General features: G+C 40.1%; 1 protein-coding gene across 8 annotated transcripts in view; it reads right to left on the bottom strand.

Moving 5' to 3' along the window:
• The window catches only part of SUPT3H (SPT3 homolog, SAGA and STAGA complex component), a 437116-nt gene that overhangs the window by 231419 nt on the left and 186756 nt on the right, over positions 1-18941 (bottom strand). For all 8 annotated transcript variants that reach the window (XM_066359299.1, XM_066359295.1, XM_066359293.1 and 5 more), the window contains one exon: positions 5415-5499. Coding sequence is in view for 4 of the 8 variants with exons in the window: in XM_066359295.1 (XP_066215392.1) it covers positions 5415-5499 (85 nt within the window). In the remaining 4 variants the exon portion in view is untranslated. The remainder of the gene's footprint in view (positions 1-5414; positions 5500-18941) is intronic.

The raw sequence follows: 18941 nt of genomic DNA, 5'->3' as shown, positions 1-18941 counted from the left end.
CCAAGCAGTCATTAACCCCTCAGCAGTTTAGCCAACCCGAATTGAATGACTTAGTAAGAGATTTGGGTCTATCAAAGAAAGCAGCTGAGTTATTAGCCTCCAGGCTTCAAGAAAAGAATGTACTTCACCGGTCAGCTCAAGTATCCCATTTCAGGAAGCGTGAACAAATTTTTGTGGACTTTCTGTCTGAAGACAAACACTTTGTTTACTGTCATGATATCAGTAGTCTTCTCAGCCAGCTAGGTGTTACCACTTACAGTCCAACGGAATGGCAGCTATTTCTTGACAGCTCTAAATGGAGTCTAAAATGTGTTCTCCTACACAACGGTAATGTTTATGCAGCAGTTCCAACTGGTTATTCAACTCATCTGCGAGAAGATTATAATGAATAAAAATTGTCCTCGACTTTCTGAAGTATGAGGAGTATAACTGGATCATTTGTGTGGATCTTAAAATGGTAAATTTCCTGCTAGGACAACAGAGAGGTTTCACGAAGTATCCTTGCTTTCTGTGTTTGTGGGACAGCGGAGCTCAGTAGAAACACTGGACACAGAAGGAGTGGCCTAAATGTGAAGCTCTGGAAGTAGGGATGCAAAATATTGTGAATGAACCTGTAGTTAATCGAGACAGGATCATTTTCCCCAACTTCACATCAAACTTGGCTTAATGAAGCAGTTTGTTCAGGTTTTAAATAGAGAAAGTGAATGCTTTCAACAATTATTTCTGCTTTTCCTGCCTTGTCCTTTGAGAAGATAAAAGCAGGTGTATTTTTTTAATTAATTTTATTTATTTATTCATTTTAGAGGGTAGAGGGAGAAGGGGGGAGGAGCAGGAAGCTTCAACTCCCATATGTGCCTTGATCGGGCAAGGCCAGGGTTTTGAACTGGCAACCTCAGCATTCCAGGTCGACACTTTATCCACTGCGCCACCACAGGTCAGGCAAAAGCAGGTGTATTCGATGGACCTCAAATTCGAACCCTCATACGTGACAAAGAATTTGTCAGGAAGATGAATAAGCAGGAGAAAGCAGCATGACAGTCTTGTGGCAGCTACAAAGAACTTCCTTGACAACAAAAAAGAACTTCTGGTTCAAAGGATGCTGTTGGCTTTCCGCGACATTGGATGTAACATGAACATTATGATTCACTTCCTGAACAGTCACCTTGATAAGTTTCTGGAAAATCTTGGAGCTGTTAGTGATAAGCAGACTACTGCTGGAGCATCAAACGAGATTGTCCTCAACCAGTACACAAACTCAAGAGCTACAAACACAAATTTTTGCCTGAATAGAATTTAAATAAGTTTTGTGCAAATTTTATGATTAGAATAAGTGTTTTAATATGTTCTATTTCAAAATTGTAGACAAATTCTGATGCAATATTATCTTTTAGTGTATTAGTGTATTTACTGCATTATATAAATTATTATATTTTCACAAAGATGATGCCCAAGAAGACATTCTACTTCATTATGTTAAACTAAATGTTGAAAATTTTACAATAAGATGAAAACCTAAAATCTTGAATTGCAAAAATACTGTAGCTTACAGAGAAAAACTAATGTCAGATTTGAGATCAGCACACTCAAATTAGGTAAAAACAAGTGTTTTTGTGGATGCAACAAAAATTTTGTTCCCCAGTGCCATAACAATAATTTAGAACCAAGAATTCTTGTGGGTAAAACATGGAAGGCAGTTAGGTACGAGCAGAAAAAGGACAACAGGTCAGCAGGGCAGAAAGCCCTGGGTCCCTAGCAAGGGCAAAACTGGGAAAACAAGGACCTCGCCCCCAAGGCGACTTTTCCTCCCCTAGCATACTGCTGATCACGTGGTTTAAACTCCCCTGGCCTTTCATATGGCTGGTCCTGCGCATCTGATCCTCCCGACAGGTCACTAGTCATGTGGTAGACCTCCCTGAGGGGTAACAAGGGACCAAAGAATTGCCTCATGGGGCTCCCATGTGGGCCCCTGGGGACCAAGCCCACAGGACAGTGAGGCTCTGACCCACATCAAATACATCTAGGTTTCAGTTATATTTCAGCTCCAGGCCCAGAAAAGCAGCAAAACCAGACAAGAGATGCCGTGGCTGATGTCAGGAACAGCTGCATTGATTAATGGCTGGCAACTGGCCAATCCGTGGACACTAGGACCCTGAAGAAACACACTTGGAAAGCTGGTGAATATTCTGTTGAGATCCTCCCCTGGGACCTCCCCTAAAATTCCCACCCTTAAAAGCTCTTGGGACAGAGGACCCAGGGAGCGCGCTCTCTCTCTCTCCTTCTCTCTCTCTCTCCCTCTCTCTCTGGAGCACGCGAAGCCTCTCTTGTCCCCCTCCTCTTCCCCAGTTGCATGACCTCTACCCTTCTCCCTCCTAAGCTCCATGGGCCCCTTCCTTTGCCTCTGTAACTTGTTTCCTGAGCCCATTTCTTCTACAGCTCATTTCTTCTACCTCTGTGACTGTCTAAATAAACTTAAATGAAACCCACACAAGTATTAGAAGGCAAGATCAGATGATTTCCTCTCTAACACAGTATAAGGAAAAGTCTTTCTATGATTCAAAATTCAACGGCAATAAATGATTAAGCATTTGACTATGTTAACATAAAAAAACAAGTCAAAAGATAACTGATACACTGCAAGAATGTTATTATATGAACCACAAACAGAAGACTAATATCTCTAATATATATCAGACCCAGGACCAAAACCTGGCAGAAAAATGGGGAAACAAGATGGCAGAGTTCCTACTGAACAACACTGGTACAACTTGAGCAAAAATAAATAAGTAATGATATTCCTGCATAATATCCTAAAAATAAAATTTAAATATACATTAGCCCCTATACACACACACACACACACACACACACACACACACACTAAAAATTGAATAAATAAATGGTGATGAAGAATAACTATTCCTGTCAGGATAATTGGAATTAAAAAATATAAAAAGAAAGAAGGAAACAGAAAACCACTGTTAGTAAAATATACAATGATAATTGTCTCAAACTAAACACATTAATGAATGCTAAAATTTATGGGCAAAAAACTTTCAAAGATAAAGATATTTGCATAATCACAAAATATCTCCCCTAAGACACTGTTAACAAAATAACACACACACACACACACACACACAAAGAAAACCCCCCAAAAAACAACAACAACAAAAAAACAGTTACTGCATCATAGTGGAAAAATTCATAACCAAGCTATCAAGGTTAAGATCACAAATAAGATATATCAATAACATAAATCTATAGATATGATACTCTTAGAAAGACTCATTACTTCTGTGGTATTCTTCCCCTGAATGCTTAGCCACATTCTCATCATAAAAAAACATGAGACGAATTGGAAAAAAAAAGTACTTTCAATATAACTGCCTGGTACTCTTCAAGTGTGAAGGTCATGATAGACAAGACAAGACTGAGGAACTATCGTAGATCAGAGAAGAGTACAAAGATATGATAGCTAAACACAGTACTTTACCGCAGATTGGCTCTTCGAACAGAAAAGGACATTAATAAGAAAATTTTAGCCTGAGTGGTGGTGGTAGAGTAGGTAGAGCATAGACCCAGGATGCTGAAGACCCAGGTTCAAAACCCCGAGGTCATCGGCTTGAGCGCAGGGTCGCTGGCTTGAGTGCGGGTTCATCAGCTTGAGCATGGACTTGCCAGCTTGAGCACAGGGTCACTGGATTGAGTGTGGAATCATAAACATAATTTCAGGGTCACTAGCTTGAACCCAACTGTCACTGGCTTGAGTGAGGAGTCACTGTCTTGGCTTGACCCCCCTGGTCAGGACACATATGAGAAGCAATCAATGGACAACTAAAATGACAACTACGAGTTCATGCTTCTCATCACTCTCCTCTCTCCCCCCCTTCCTGTCTATCTGTTGGTCTCTCCCTAAATTCAATTTTTTAAAAAACCATCTTGTGTTTAAAAAATAAAAATTTTATTAACAGCATTATACCTATATTGTTTCTTGATTTTGATAATTGTATTACACTTATGTCAGATGTTAATAGAATAAATTGAGAGAATCTAGGAATTATTTGTGTAATATTTTGATAAGTCTGAAATTCAAAAGAAAGTTTTAATAAGAATTCTGGAAAAACTCTGCTTATTTAGTGATAGAATACAGATGACAAAAGCTATTAGAGGCCCTGGCCGGTTGGCTCAGCGGTAGAGCGTCGGCCTGGCGTGCGGGGAACCTGGGTTCGATTCCCGGCCAGGGCACATAGGAGAAGCGCCCATTTGCTTCTCCATCCCCCCCCTCCTTCTTCTCTGTCTCTCTCTTCCCCTCCCACAGCCAAGGCTCCATTGGAGCAAAGATGGCCCAGGCGCTGGGGATGGCTCCTCGGCCTCTGCCCCAGGCGCTAGAGTGGCTCTGGTCGCGGCAGAGCTACGCCCCGGAGGGGCAGAGCATCGCCCCCTGGTGGGCAGAGCATCGCCCCCTGGTGGGCAGAGCTTCGCCCCTGGTGGGCGTGCCAGGTGGATCCCGGTCGGGCGCATGCGGGAGTCTGTCTGACTGTCTCTCCCCGTTTCCAGCTTCGGAAAAATTTTTAAAAATTTAAAAAAAATTTAAAAAAAAAAGCTATTAGAAGCGTCAGGGAGTGAGTGGAAAGCTGACTCATAGCACACGGAGACTTTTCTTTTTTTCTTTTTTTTTTTTTTACAGAGACAGAGAGAGGGTAGATAGGGACAGACAAGACAGGAACGGAGAGAGATGAGAAGCATCAATCATCAGTTTTTCGTTGCGACACCTTAGTTGTTCATTGATTGCTTTCTCATATGTGCCTTGACAGTGGGCCTTCAGCAGACCGAGTAACCCCTTGCTCAAGCCAGTGATCTTGGGTCCAAGCTGGTGAGCTTTTTGTTCAAGCCAGATGAGCCCAGGCTCAAGCTGACGACCTTGGGGTCTCGAACCTGGGTCCTCCGCATCCCAGTCCGACGCTCTATCCATTGCGCCACTGCCTGGTTAGGCACACAGAGTACTTCTGAATGATGAAAATGCCTGTCTCGCCAGTTCGAAACCCTGGGCTTGCCTGGTCAAGGCATATATGGGAGTTGATGCTTCCAGCTCCTCCCCCTTCTCTCTCTCTGTTTCTCTCTCTCCCTCTCTCTCACTCTCCCTCTCTCTCCCCCCTCTAAAAATGAATAAATAAAATTAAAAAAAAAAAAAAAGAAAATGCCTGTCATATGTTGGTAGCCACATGACAATAAGTTGTTGAAATGCATCGAACTACGCACTTAAACTGGTAAAATTGTTAGATGTAAGCTGTACCTTAAAAAGTCTGACAAAAAAAATTGCAAATGTAAATATAATCTTTAATGAAAGCACAGTTTGGTTGCGACCCCAATATAAGCAGAGGAATGATACCAAACAAGGTTATACGTGCTCTTACCAGATTAATCAACTGAGTGTGTACCACATCTTCAACCAAAACTGCTGTTTCATGAAGAGGCCTCCTAGCATCACCTAGAGAAAACCTGCAAAAAGAAAAGAAAAGAATCACACCAATATTAAGGACTGTAAAACTAAGAATGGAAAAGGTGAAAGATATTTATTACAATGATCTGTTTACTAAAGTACAAATTATTCTCTCAAATAACAGAGAAGTACAATTCCCCCCCCCCCCAAGCTGGAAACGGGGAGAGACAGTCAGACAGACTCCCGCATACGCCCGACCGGGATCCACCCGGCACGCCCACCAGGGGGTGACGCTCTGCCCCTCCGGGGTGTCGCTCTGCGGCGACCAGAGCCACTCCAGCGCCTGGGGCAGAGGCCAAGGAGCCATCCCCAGCGCCCGGGCCATCTTTGCTCCAATGTCGCCTCGGCTGCGGGAGGGGAAGAGAGAGACAGATAGGAAGGAGAGGGGGAGGGGTGGAGAAACAGATGGGCGCCTCTCCAGTGTGCCCTGGCCGGGAATCGAATCCGGGACTTCTGCACGCCAGGCCGACGCTCTACCACTGAGCCAACCGGCCAGGGCCACAATTTTCTATGGACAGAGAATTGCATCTCTCCTACACAAGCTGAAAGTTCCAGAAAAAGAAAATGCAGTGTCATCTATGTTACTTCATGATTTAGATAGTCATTTTTAAGGATATTTACTGTGCAAATGCAGAATATTAACAACCACCTCATAACATTGATAATGAAAAAAATCACGTTACCACATCCAAATTGTTAATACAGTACTATAACAGCCATAAAGAAAATAAAATAGCATATAATTAAGTAAAAGTTGCTAAGAAAAAAATTATGTAAACAGTATAAATTATGATTTCAAATAATATACAAGCTGATCAAGAATGGATTATAAAACTGTTCTTAAAAGTCCTCTTCTCAACTTTCAAACAGTGAACTAGATGTGCAAAGACTCACTTCCTGGTAAAGAACATCTGAAAACGCACAATACTTTATTAAAAACATATTTAAACCATCCTTTTATCAGTAGTAGGGAAGACAAAACAGAAGTTAGACATTAAGAGAAAATATAGTTCCACAGGATAAGAGAGCCCTATAGCCAAAATCTATTCATAGCAACCAAGAGTCTGGAATTCCAATAGCATAGTTAACTCAAGGTACAGGACAGAATGCTGGGACCCCAAGCAAGGTAGGTCAGTTTGCAGAACCTAAGATCGCGAAAAAGACACCCCGATGGTAATCAGTTCAATGTGTGAACTAGGAAAATACCCACTGCACAGAAGGCACTTTGCCTGTCTCACCCAAGGCTATTAGTGAAGAGAAAAAAATGTGGTACTTGTCCTGAGAGGAAAGACAAACGGGAAAAAAGAGAGAGAGGTGAAAAATAAATCCTTACATAATACGGTCAACTGATTTTCCATAAGAATGGAAAGAACACCTAATTTGGAAAGGACACTTTTCAATAATTGGTGAGGGGGAATGAACTCAAAATAGATCAAAACCTCAAGTAAAGAGCTCTTAGAACAGAAGGGAAATCTTTATGACCTTTGATTTGGCAATGGTTTCTTAAGTATGACAACAAAAGCACAGGCAGTAAAAGTAATAAGCCGGACTGCATCAGTTACACATTGGTCACTATTAAGAGCTGAAAATCTGTTCTGTTTGTTCACTGACATAGTCAGTATTTAACTCTTTAGACTGCATGAATGAAGTTTCCCTTCCATTATTCTAGGTGACTTCAAATCTCACTACAGAAAAAACAACAAAGCTATCAAAGTGAAATGATTGACTATAAGATAAAATAGCAAATTCTATTCATATCTCTAGTAAAAAGAATATTTAAAAACACATGTTAAAAACAATCCAATTAACATAGTGAGATTTGAAGTAGACATACAAATGGCCAACAGATAATATGAAATGATGCTCAACTTCCCTGTTAGGTAAATGCAAATCAAAACCACGAGATACCACCCCTCACCTGTTACAATGGCTAATATCAACAAGACAGGTTATAACAAGTGTTGGAGAGGCTGTGGAGAAAAAGGAGCCCTCATTCACTGCTGGTGGGGACGCAAACTGGTACAGCCACTATGGAAAACAGAGAAAGCCACTATGGGAAACACTATGAAAGGCAATTAACCCCAAACTCTTTTAACAGCTTTAACTTAAGAAAAGCAAACTTTATCAGGAAGCACATGCAATATGTACTTGCAAAAGGGGTTGGCAAAAGTAGGTTTACAGTTGTTCATACGGAAAATAATACAATAATTAGTAAATAAGACAAGAGAAAACTCTGTGCTTTGCATACTCACAACTATAAAGCTACTTTTGTCCACTCTGTAGATATGTATCTTTTTATATTATAAATATAATACTAGTACAAAAGCATAGCATAAAGCATTTACACACAGATAAATTTTGAAGCAGGTAAAAATAAAACAAGAGTATTTTTAATACGTATTATTTTATTCACTGACATGAGAAAACGTTTTTTCTCTGATATATATGATATATGTATAGTTATTAGCATTACCAACTGTTAGGAAAACAGCTGTGTTAGGCTTGCTCCCCTGCACATCGCATGATGAGTGCATGAGCACGTGGCAGAGCCGCGTGGGTACAGCCTGTGTAAGCTACGGATGCCTTCCCTTGGTGTGGGGTGCTAGCCTGCCTGTGCAAGGGGCCATTTTGCAGATCGCTGGCCCACTATGAGAAGTGGTTTTCCCAGCCTGTTTCCTTGTCCGCCGTTGGGAGAATCTAATAATCAGGAATGGCCCAACGCTTTCCGCCTCTGCAGTTCCTCTACCGTCTCTGCCCGAATCCAATGTGAACCTGCCTGGCCTAGACCACACCAACTGTTCCAGTTTGCCTGCAACAGTAGGATTTCCAAAATTACTCTCTACCAAATAAATCAGCTTAATTAATACTAAAAGGTCATGATATATATACTTTACACAAGAAAGAACAAGCCAGAAAAGTTTCTTTGAAGGGAAAGAATGAAAAATGAATAAAACTCGTATATCTACTTTCAAATAATCACCTTACTATTTCAGTTCTAGGGTTCCAAAACAGAGAAACAGCTCATGGGAAATTTATCCATTCATCTGTAGATAGTTCCTCTCCATGTTGTGATGTTGAGGCTGAAATTTTGGATGGTCAGTGGAGGAGAAGCTACCCAGGTAAATCTCATTGTAGTCACTGCCTCTACTAAAAGAAGCAACAGCACTCAACTGAATGGGAGGTTTGAGATGTGAGCTGAGAAAAACAAGTACAATTCAGTGGCAAGGGTCCACTAAGATTACAATACGCAGCTACAAAGTCCCACTACATCCTGGCCTTAAGCTCCAAAAAGGAGAAGTCAGTTGCAATGAAAAGAAATTAGACTCTAAGTTGGATGACCTGGCTCTAGTCCCCACACTGCTGTTAGCAGTACTGTAACCTTGGGTAAGGACCTTTTCTGGGTACCTCAGTTACTCAACAATGAAAGGAGGGTATTGGATTAGGTAATTTTAAAGCTACCTTTTCAATTGCAAAGCTATAGAAAACAGAAAGCATGGTATTGGCATAAAAAAAAAAAAAAAACCCTGCCTAAATCAATAGAATAGGATAAAGAATCCAGAAATAAAGCCACACATCTATGGTCAATTGATTCACAACAAAAAAGAAGACTATACACAATGGAAAAAAGATAATCATTTTGTATATCTTTTTAAATAATGTTGGAAAAACCAGACAGCCTATGTAAAAGAATGAAACCAGACTAGTATCATTCACCATATAAACAAATTAATTCAAAATGGACTAAAGACTTGAATGTAAGACCTAAAACCATAAACTCCTAGAAGAAAACATTGGCATAATAGCTCCTTGACACTGATCTTAGCAATGACATTTTTGGTTCTGAAATCAAAAGCAAAGGCCAAAATACAGTGAGATTGCATCAACTAAAAGGCTTTGGCAGAACAAAAAAAATCATCCACAAAATGAAAAAGCAACCTACTGAGTAAGAGAAAAGATTTGCAAATCGCGTATCTAATAAAGGGGTTAATATTCAAAATATACAAAGAATTCGTGCAACCTAACAGCAAAAGCAAACAAACAATCCAATTAAAAATGGGCATAGATCTGAATTGACTTTTTTTTTTTTTTTTACAGAGACAGAGAGAGAGTCAGAGAGAGGGATAGACAGGGACAGACAGGAACGGAGAGAGATGAGAAGCATCAATCATTAGTTTTTTGTTGCGACACCTTAGTTGTTCATTGATTGCTTTCTCATATGTGCCGTGACCGTGGGGCTACAGCAGACCAAGTAACCCCTTGCTCAAGCCAGCGATCTTGGGTGCAAGCTGGTGAGCTTTTGTTCAAACCAGATGAGCCTGCGCTCAAGCTGGCGACCTCGGGGTCTTGAACCTGGGTCCTTCTGCATCTATGCCACCGCCTGGTCAGGCTGAATTGACATTTTTACAAAGCCTGGTGCGCAGACATCCCAGGTTTGATTCCCGGTCTGGGCACACATGAGTAGTGACCGTCTACTTCTCTTCCCCTCCCTCTACCCCTCTCCTCTTCTTCTCCTCTTGCAGCCAGTGGCTCAGTTGGCCCAACCATTGGAGCCAGGCTCTGAGGATAGCTCGGCTGGTCTGAGTGTCAGCCTCAGGATAGCTCAGTTGATGATGATAGCACCTGTCCAGATGGGATTGCTGGGTGGATCCCAGTCAGGGTGCAAGTAGGAGTCTGTCTCATTGTCTCCCTTCCTCTCACATTTAAAAAAAAAAGGTCCTCATCACATGAAAAAAAATTTTTTAACTTTGTATGGTGATGGATAACTGGACTTGATGCAATGATCATTTCTCAATGTACAGGAATACTGAATCAGTATTTTGTACACCTGAAACTAATAATATATGTCAATTTTATATCTGTTTAAACAAAAAGGAGCCTTTTCAGATACTTGATTTTGGCCTATGAGAGCAGCTACAGTACACTCGGCCAGGTAGCTCAGTTGGTTAGGCTAGCATTGTCCTGATATGCCAAGGTTGCAAGTTCGACCCTTAGTCAGGGCACATACAAGAATCAATCAATGGCTGCATTAATAAGCAATACAACAAATCAATGTTTCTCTTTCTTTCTCTCAAATCGATATATAAAAATTGAAAGCAGCTATAGTCCTTAAATCCTAAAAAATACCTGCCCTCAAGATTTGTAAGAAAACTGTATTTTAAGAAAATCATTTTTTTCTTGGCTGGGTGGCTCAGTGTATAAAATATAGACCCAGTGCACTGAAGTCATGGGTTCAATCCTCAAAGCATGTAGAAGCAAGCAATGAGCGCACAGCTGGATGGAACTAATGGAGTGGAGAGTTGATGCTTCTCTCTCTCTCTCTCTCAAATTAATGGAAAAATTTAAATATATGTATATAATATTTTAAAATATTTTAATAGGTGAGAGGAGGGGAGATAGTGAAGCAGACTCCAACATTCACCCCGAACAGGATGCACTCAGCAACCCCGCGTCTGGGGTCAATGCTCAAACCAAATGAGCTATCCTCAGCACCCAAGGCTAATGCTTGGACCAACTGAGCTATCTTCAGTGCACAGAGTCATGCTCAACCAACCGAATCACAGGTTGTGGGAGGGAAAGAGGGAGAGGAGGGGGAGAGAAGGAAAAAAAGAAGCAGATGGTCACTTCTCCTATGAGTTCTGTCCGGAAATCAAACCCAGGACGTCTACACACTGGGCTGATGCTCTACCCACTGAGCCACCAGCCAGGGCCATGAAAATAATTTTTATTCAAGAAAATTCTTGTAAGAGAATTAAAGTGTACTAAATTGAGTAACTGGATACAATCACAAAATTAAGCATACGGGTTTTTAAATGCATAACAGAGTGAAGAAATGAATAAGAACAAATGCAGGAAGGGCAATGAGGCTACAATTTATTCTTGGTCCTATATGTGAAAACACTCCACTGCCCTTAAAAATTTTTTTTTAAAAGGCTAATTTGAGGAGCCAATGAACAATGTGAACTGAGGAGAGGAATAGAGGCAGAGGCAGGATCAGAGGGACCAGAGGGAAAGCGGACAGAGGGAAAGGGGATGAGAGGATGGGATCAGAGAAGGGAAAGAGATTGGTGAAATTATATACACATAACACAGCATTATAGAGAGCAAGACAGCAAATCCTGGAGGGAAGGGGGAGGGGGCAAGAGGGAGGTTGAGGGGGACACGGGGGTGGCGGGAATGTACTCGGTGGGACACTTGAATCTATGTAAACACAATTAATTAAAATAAAATTTAAAAAAGGCTAAAGTTGTGTTTGTACTTGTAATATTTTCACAGGATTTTAAATTATTCTTTTCAGGATATTTAACAGGGTTCTCTTGGGGGTTTAAAACACTTCCTCGTTTTCAAGTTTTCAAGCCCTGATTAAGAACAGAATAGAAAGACAGTAAGTTTTAACGAAAACGATCCTTTAATAAAAGAGATCCCTTTACAATGCATATGATATCAAGTCATCACATTATATGCTTTAAATATCTTACAGTTGCCCTGGCCGGTTGGCTCAGCGGCCTAGCGTGCGGAGGACCCGGGTTCGATTCCCGGCCAGGGCACACAGGAGAAGCGCCCATTTGCTTCTCCACCCCTCCGCCGCGCTTTCCTCTCTGTCTCTCTCTTCCCCTCCCGCAGCCAAGGCTCCATTGGAGCAAAGATGGCCCGGGCGCTGGGGATGGCTCTGTGGCCTCTGCCTCAGGCGCTAGAGTGGCTCTGGTTGCAACATGGCAACGCCCAGGATGGGCAGAGCATCGCCCCCTGGTGGGCAGAGCGTAGCCCCTGGTGGGCGTGCCGGGTGGATCCCGGTCGGGCGCATGCGGGAGTCTGTCTGACTGTCTCTCTCTGTTTCCAGCTTCAGAAAAATGAAAAAAAAAAAAAAAAAATATCTTACAGTTTTATTAGTCAATATACCTCAATAAAGCCGGGGGGAGATTCTGAAAAAGAAGCCAAGACGGTCAGTCTGATGACCACCTGTGGCAGAGCTGGCCAGTCGGGAAGACCCCGCGGCCCACCAGCAGGTCTGCTCAGAGAGCACCCAGGAAGCAAACACAGAGGAAGGACGCAGACGTGTCTTTACTGCCATGTGTGCGTCTTCTTGGCTGCTGAGTTGCTTTCAGTACTTACCACTGGCTACAACCCCGAATGTGGTTAAATTATCCTGGATGCTGTGGTTAAGTAATTGCTGCGGTCTTGGTAGTTAGTTACTTTTTTTTTTATTACTCTGGCTTTTCGGACATTTTTCTACTTCAGGTAATTGACATTATTTTGGAATGGACACCGTGTAACTACCGCTTGGTATAAGAAGGCCCTGAGTGACTTTCTGTCCCCAAAAGAAAGTTTCCTTTTTCCCTTCAAACTACTTATGTGATTATACTTTCATAGGCTAGGCATTACTATAATACCCAAGAATTTCTTCTAACTGAAATGAAGAGTGCACAGCAGACTAGAGCCCTAACTACACTCTAGTCAGCTACCCTGGCAGTAGACAGCACGTGCAAGTACAGACATCACAGTGTTTATGTCATGCTTACCCAATATCTGTTGAGTATGATTTGCCCACTGTCCAAAGGGGAAAAAAGTGCATAAGTCTGACTATAATCCTTCATTTAAGCCAATCAGACAGTTATAAACACATGCAAATTATCCTTGCTCTTCGATTTTTATTACCTCTAACTTTCATATAGTTCTATGATGTCATGTTTTTCAAAGGAAGAAATAAATTCAATTAACATTGGCTCTAAAAAGGCCAACGTGATAAGTAAATTAAAATATCAAATAAATACCTAAGACAAGTTTTTCTTGGAGTGATCATTTTTCTCATTGCTTGCTTGATATTTCAACATCAATTTCCTCCATCCCTCCATCCCTTTACTATAGTAGTCATATATAATTTAAATGAACTTGGAGAATATTTTAACAATTCTTTAACACTTCCTGATATAAAAAACACACCACCGGCCCTGGCCAGTTAGCTCAGTGGTAGAGCATCGGCCTGGTGTGCAGGAGTCCCAGGTTCGATTCCTGGCCAGGGCACACAGGAGAAGTGCCCATCTGCTTCTCCACCCCTCCCCCTCTCCTTCCTCTCTGTCTCTCTCTTCCCCTCCCACAGCCAAGGCTCCATTGGAGCAAAGTTGGCCCGGGTGCTGAGGATGGCTCTGTGGCCTCTGCCTCAGGCGCTAGAATCGCTCTGGTTGCAACAGAGCAATGCCCAGATGGGCAGAGCATCACCCCCTGGTGGGCATGCCGGGTGGATCCCGGTTGGGCGCATGTGGGAGTCTGTCTGACTGCTTCCCCGTTTCCAACTTCAGAAAAATACAAAAACAAAAACAAACAAAAAAAACACCACCTAGAGGTATTAATTTCGAAATCAACAAGTGCCTACTGAGTACTAATATGTTTCTGGAATTGTAGTTGTTTGGATTATCAAAAATAAAACAGATTTTAAAAAATGAGTAGAGTTTACATGACAATGAGGAAAAGACACAATATACATAGCATAGAAAATTACTAAATAATTTTTATGTGAAAAAGATGTTATAAGGTATAAGAAAAGATAAAACATAATCAGAATATGGGAAGTGTGGATAGGGAAAGGGAGACTGTGAAATATTAAAATAAGCACATTAATTTTTGATGTGTGAAATAGCTTTTAACAACTGAAAAGGAGAAAATCTAAATTAGATAATTTTGTTAAAAAACCAAACTTACCTTGGAAAATTCACCTAGAATTATCACAGCACAAGGCATGAAAATGTACATCCAAGGAGGATTACAGAAACGATATATACAGTGTGTCCGTAAAGTCATGGTGCACCTCTGACCGGTCACAGGAAAGCAACAAAAGACGATAGAAATGTGAAATCTGCACCCAAAAAAAGGAAAACCCTCCCAGTTTCTGTAGGATGATGTGGCAGTATGTGCGCATCATGCGCAGATGATGACGGAACACCGTGTATAGTGGAGCAGCCCACGGCCATGCCAGTCGAGATGTGGACGGTACAGAGGAAAGTTCAGTGTGTTCTGTGGCTCGCTAAATTCGAATCCGTGACCAAAGTGCAACGTGAATATCGGCGCATTTATAACGAAGTGCCACCACATAGGAATAACATTACTTGGTGGGATAAGCAGTTGAAGGAAACTGGCAGTTTGGTGGAGAAACCCCGTTCTGGTAGGCCATCAGTCAGTGACGAGTCTGTAGAGGCTATACGGGATAGCTACCTAAGAAGTCCTAACAAATCTGTGCATGAGCTCACATAGAACTGCACGGAATAGGTATGAAACTGGGAGTGTTTTCCTTTTATTTGGTGCAGATTTCACATTTCTATCGTCTTTTGTTGCTTTCCGGTGACCGGTCAAAAGTGCACCATAACCTTACGGACACACTGGATTTGAATTTCTTCTAACTCATAGAGCAATTGTTTTATATAGCTTATATTTGTAAGAAGCTAATTTGCCTTTATTCAACCTGTAATAAATAGCAGCATAAAGCAAATGATTCTAAGCACTCTTTACTAGAGGAACAGAAAAGAATGAATGAGAAGGACACTAGTTATTGAATGTTAGGTCAGGGAAGGACCTAACAGATTTAGTCTATCTTATTTTTAAAAAGAAGAAAAATGAAGGTCAGAGAAGTTAAATAACCACCTCAGGGTCACAAATTCAGTTAGAGGCAAAGGGTAGGCTTTTTGTGTCATCTAGAAATCTTTTTATACACTATCATGTTAAATGTGCAAACACTAACAAATTAGACAAATCAGTCTTAATTGTTCATTTATCAAAGATTAACAAAATAATACAAAGAAAGCCTGGTTCAATTACTTTGCATAACTAATGTTTAAGTCCGTGCACTGCAGAAGCTTTTTATGTAGTTACATGTTTATTTTTGCTTTTGTTGTCTTTTCGCCCTAGATTACATATCCAAAAAATTATTAAGACTAATGTCAGAGTTTTTTCTCTATGTTATTTTCTCTAGAAGTTTTATAGTTTCATGTCTTATACTTAAGTCTCTAGTCCATCGAGTTTATAAAGTGAGCTAATTTCACTTTTTTGCATGTATATGTCCAGTTTCTCTAATACCATTTATATAGAAACTGTTTTCCCTATTGTATGATCTTGCCTCCTTTACATTATTATTATTTTATTTTTATTAAGTGAGAGGCGGGGAGGCAAAGACAGACTCTCACATACACTCCAACTGGGATCCACCCAGCAAACCCCCTATGGGGCAATGCTCTGCCCATTTGAGGCCACTGCTCCGTTGCTCAGCAACAGATCTATTTTAGTGCCTGAGGTGAAGCCATGGAGTCATCCTCAGTGCCTAGGGCCAACATTACTCAAACCATTCAAGCCATGGCTGCTGGAAAGAAAGAGGGGGGAGGGAGAGGGGCAGGAAAAGCAGATGGTCACTTCTCCTGTGTGCCCTGACCGGGAATCGAACTTGGCCAATGCTCTACTGCTGAGCCAACTGGCCAGGGCCCTCCTTTATATTATTAATTGACCATATACATGAGGGTTTATTTCTGGGCTATTCTGTTCCATTGATTAAGTGTCTATTTTTATGCTAGTATCATCCTGTTTGATTACTATAGCCTTGTAGCTTCTGATATCACATAGCATGATACCTCCAACTTTATTCTTCTTTCTCAGTATTGCTTTGGCTATTTGGGGACTTCACAGTTCCATACAAATTTTTAGATTATTTGTTCTAGTTCTGTGAAATACAAGGAAACCATCACAAAACAAAATAGCAACCTACTGAATAGAAGATATTTGAAAATGATATATCCAATAAGGGATAAATATTCAAAATCTATAAAGAACTCAAACTGTCCAACATCAAAAAAGCAAACAATCCAATTAAAAAGTGGACAGAGAACTTCAATACACATTTCTTTAAAGAGGACATATGGATGGCCAACAGTCATATAAAATAATACTCACCATCACTAATCATCAGGGAACTGCAAATCCAAACCCCAATGAGGTATCATTTCACACCTATCAAAGTAGCTATCATCAATAAATCAATAAACAAGTGTTGGGAAAGATGTGGGGAAAAGGGAACCCTCATGTGCTATTGGTATTGTATACTAGTGCAGACACTATAGAATACAATATAAAGGTTCGTCAAAAAATGCAAACAGAACTACAACATATCCCAGAAATTCCACTTCTGGGCATTTATCTGAAGAAATCCAAAACATTAATTCAAAAAAATATATGCATCCCTATATTCATTGCAGAATTATTTACAATAGCCAAAATATGGAAACAACCTTAAGTGTCCATCAATAGACAAATAGATAAAGATGTATAGTAAACATATACAATTAAATATTACCCAGCCATTAAAAAAGAATGAAATCTTGCCATTTGTGAGAATATTGATGGATCTAGAAGGTATTAAGCTAAGTGAAATAAGTTAGAGAAAGAGAAAGACCAAAACTTTATGATTTCACTTATATGTGAAATCTAAAAAACAAAATAAATGAATAAACAAAACAGAACAAACTCACAGATACAGAGAACAGACTGAAAGTCACTATATGGGAGGGGTTTGGGGAAAGGAGTAGAAAAGGTAAAGGAAATTAAGAAGTACAAATTGCCATTATAAAAATTGTCATAGGGATATAAAATAAAAAATAGCCAAAATAATTAATAGTATAATAACAACGATGTATGATGCTAGATGATCAGGATGATCAATTTATGTAAGGTACATAAATGTCTAATCATTATGTTGTACACCTAAAACTAATACATACAATATTGTATATGAACTAAAAAATAAATTTTAAAAATTTTAAATATAATAAATACATCAAAAATCATTTTTAAGTGTTTTAGAGAGATATATAATAACTTCATAAAGCTGTTTTAGTCCTTTTAGACCCTCAAAACATTTATAACACAAGGATTTAACTATTTTATTGTTGCTGACATATAGTCAACAATTCATTTCTATAACATTGGATATAAACACACTATAATAGGCAATTTCACCCAAATTTTCAAGCACATTTAATGGACTGAGAATCATAGATTCAAGAAAGTTAAAAGTAAGCTTCAGAATTAATTACATGCTGTGAGGCAGTCACTTAAAGGTAGAGAATTTGGCATTATGCAGTTATTAAGAAAATTAGCAAATGGATATATGCAGCATAGTGCCCAGAAGAAAAGTATCCTAAAGTGGAATGAAATTAGGAAACGCCTTATATTTTACTCTTTCCTAACTTGTAACGCATGCCACCATATTAGAGACCCTGGGAAGTCCTGAAGGAAAGAAACTTTCGATTTTCAATATATTTACTGTGTATGTAATCATTCTTCTAAGACAACTTGGTTACACACCGTTGAAAATCAATTTAGGCCGCACTGACCAAAGGAAAAGGACTCCAATATGACCTCAGGCCTTCCGTGATAGATTTGAAATAAGCTGAAGCCCAAGTTGTTTGAACTTCAAAGATCTTCAGTTTTAAACAATGAGATGATTACAGTGGTAATGATAGGAAACAACTTTTTAAACTTATTACTCATTGAACAAACATTTATTGTGGGCCTATATGTCAGGCACTGAATTTTACACCAGCTGAGCAGTTTGAAAGTTGCCACAATGGAGGAGTTTTTGGTAGCTGTGGCAAGCAGCCACAGAACCAGGACTAAAGCTGGTCAGCGGATCACATAGAACAGCAGCTCCTCACTTCTGCAAGTCAGCTGGGAACAGCATCACCCCAGTCAACTTGCCTCTGAGTGCAACAGTCTCGTCTGAGCAACTGCTCTTCTAGATGATGTCTGTCTCCAGGAAGAACCCCACCAATCCCTGGACTCCAGGCTTTCGGAAAACTATGTGAGATTAGCAGTCTGCCTGCTAAGATATTGTGCATGACCAGTATGTATCGTTCCTTTATGACAAGCAGCAGGTCCAGTTTTCTCTATTTCAGATATTGACTGATGTTTCATTATGTTTCATAGTATTGGAGACAATCTATTCTCATAACCCTATCAACCTAACCACAATTTCTCTCTATTTTCCCTCTTAACTTTCTATTTTGTAAGATTTTAAATCAATAGAAAAAAAAATGAAGAGCAAACATTTATTGAGGGATTTACACAGGCTTGTAAACATGCCTGGCATACTTAAACTGTCATCAAAACCTCTTAAAGACACCATAAGCCAGTGACACTATGCCTCTCCTCTTTTTGGAAAGATATCCCTTAATAGTAAGTTAAATTGTTTCTTTGTTAAACTTTCACACACTGGACCTAGTTTTGTTTCCTAGAACTAGACGAAATGTCAGATCTATCTTTGACATGTGACAGACTTCAAAAATATGAAAAAGCTGCTTAACTCTTTTCCAGGTAGTGTCTTTTTTTAAAGTTTTATTGAGATATCATTTATACATCATAAAAACACATTTAAAGTATACAATTCAGTGAGTTCCTATAAATTTATAGA

Source organism: Saccopteryx leptura, chromosome 1 (genome assembly GCF_036850995.1).
Source record: "Saccopteryx leptura isolate mSacLep1 chromosome 1, mSacLep1_pri_phased_curated, whole genome shotgun sequence".
In the NCBI taxonomy this organism is placed as follows: Eukaryota; Metazoa; Chordata; class Mammalia; order Chiroptera; family Emballonuridae; genus Saccopteryx; species Saccopteryx leptura.
Note: the sequence above shows the minus strand (reverse complement) of the source record. Positions and strands in the feature narration are given on the sequence as shown.